The sequence below is a fragment of the Wasmannia auropunctata genome, unplaced genomic scaffold, assembly GCF_000956235.1.
Source record: "Wasmannia auropunctata unplaced genomic scaffold, wasmannia.A_1.0 LD311134.1, whole genome shotgun sequence".
NCBI classification, from domain to species: domain Eukaryota; kingdom Metazoa; phylum Arthropoda; class Insecta; order Hymenoptera; family Formicidae; genus Wasmannia; species Wasmannia auropunctata.
In genome coordinates, this window is record NW_012051756.1 from 1 (window position 1) to 1,828 (window position 1,828).

General features: G+C 30.4%; 1 protein-coding gene across 1 annotated transcript; it reads left to right on the forward strand.

Annotated features, from left to right (window-relative positions):
- Nucleotides 1–223: 223 nt before the first annotated feature.
- LOC105461008 (mitochondrial import receptor subunit TOM70-like) lies at nt 224–1,457 on the forward strand (the record flags this gene model as incomplete). Its single annotated transcript, XM_011707504.1, has 4 exons — nt 224–403; nt 530–737; nt 848–983; nt 1,064–1,457. Coding segments are annotated over 4 exons (918 nt in total), but the record flags the coding sequence as incomplete, so codon positions are not given.
- Nucleotides 1,458–1,828: the final 371 nt, after the last annotated feature.

The window sequence follows — 1,828 nt, forward strand, 5'->3', positions numbered from 1 at the left end:
AATACCAATTTTGTCGAAGCACCTTATTGTTTAAGATAATTTCTTTCTTGTAAGCTGATCGTTTGACTGACATCGTAAGTTCTGTGATATATTTTTGAATTATTTTTATCGTTTCTTGGAGCACTTAATTAGCACTTAATTCTGCTGTATTTGTTTTTTCATTTATTATAGATTGCAGAAAATAGTATAACTTTTGTGACTGACCCAAGCAAATTTGTTCTAGACTTTTTTACAAAAAGCACGAGAGTGTAACAACACAGGAAATGTATATTTCAAGGAGGGAAAATATCATAAAGCTATTGTTCAATATAATAAAGCAATCAATGTTTATCCGAGAACAAAGACAAACATGAATGACCTCGCAATTTTTTATCAAAATAGAGCGGCTGCGAATGAGCAATTGGTAATAAAATTGATGATACTAATAATAAACAAAGTATGAAAATTGGACAAAATTGACTTTACAATTGATTATTGCAGTTCATATGGTATAAGAGTTACTGTTTACAATTGTAATTATAATTTACAGAAAAAATATAGTGATGTAAAGGCAGATTGTACAAAAGCGTTAGAGTTAAATCCAAAATACATAAAAGCTTTTTTACGTCGAGCACGTGCTTTAGAGCAATTAGAAGATTTGGAAGCTGCTTTGGACGATTTGAATACTGTGCGTATTCACGAACATTTTTTAAATCAAACTACAAATGCAAAGGCAGATAAAATCTTGGAAAAGCTTGGTGAGTTACATATCAAAAGCATTTGATACTAAATAAAATGTTATTCACTGCAAACAAAAATTAAGAATGAATAACCGAGAAATTTAACTTAAAATAAAAATTATTTCCAGTAAAACAATACGTCCAGGAAAATTTGGCAAACAACAAGTTTGCAATGCCAAATAAGGAGTTCGTCAGAAAGTACATTTTATCTTTCCCAAAGGATCCAGTATTTTCTAGACTTCAATATCCAGAAAATATTCCAGAGTAAGTATGGGTAGAACGTTTCTGATAATTGTGATTATCAGAAACATTCGTTTATTTTTAAATGTAATATTTGTTTTTAGGTTTCTCAAGAAACCATTACAAGCTTTAAAAGACAAAAAATACGATGATATAATACCGCTGTGCACGGAAGTCATTCAAAGACCCGAATTTGATACATTACCTTCATCTAGACTAGAGGTGCTATTGTTACGAGCTACATTTTACTTTCTCTTGAGCAACGTCGATTCTGCAATCCAAGATTTTGAAAAAATATTGAGTAGTAAAGATGCATCCGTTGATGTAAAGACAAACGTTCTGATAAAAAGAGGAGACTTATACATGCATCTCAAAAATCTTGAAATGGCTTTCAATGATTTCGAGTTAGCCATTAATATGAATCCAAGTTGTAGTGAGATCTACTATCACAGAGGATGGGTACGCATATTGAACAGATTTTTCCAGCATTGGGTCTAATTAAAAAGATGCCTAATTAAAAAGATAAAAGTTTAATTAAAAAGATAAAAGACAAGGTTAAAAAGTTAAAAAGTTAAAATAATTTTAACTTAACTTACAAGGAAAGGGACGGAAATACTCCCCTCCGATTTTGATGAACTTTTAATATGTTATTCTCTAGACAAAACCAAGAATTAAGCTACCGCATATTCGCTTTTTGAAATCTATGTTTTACGGTTTCAAGTGACTTTGGTCTAGACGTTCTTCTTCAATTTCAAATTGTTTCTCGTACATAATTTCTTGCAGCATATTTTCTATTTTGTCTTTTACTTCCATTTCTGATTTTATAATAGGAGTTTCGGGCACATTAAAAAATGTTGTAACAAATAACA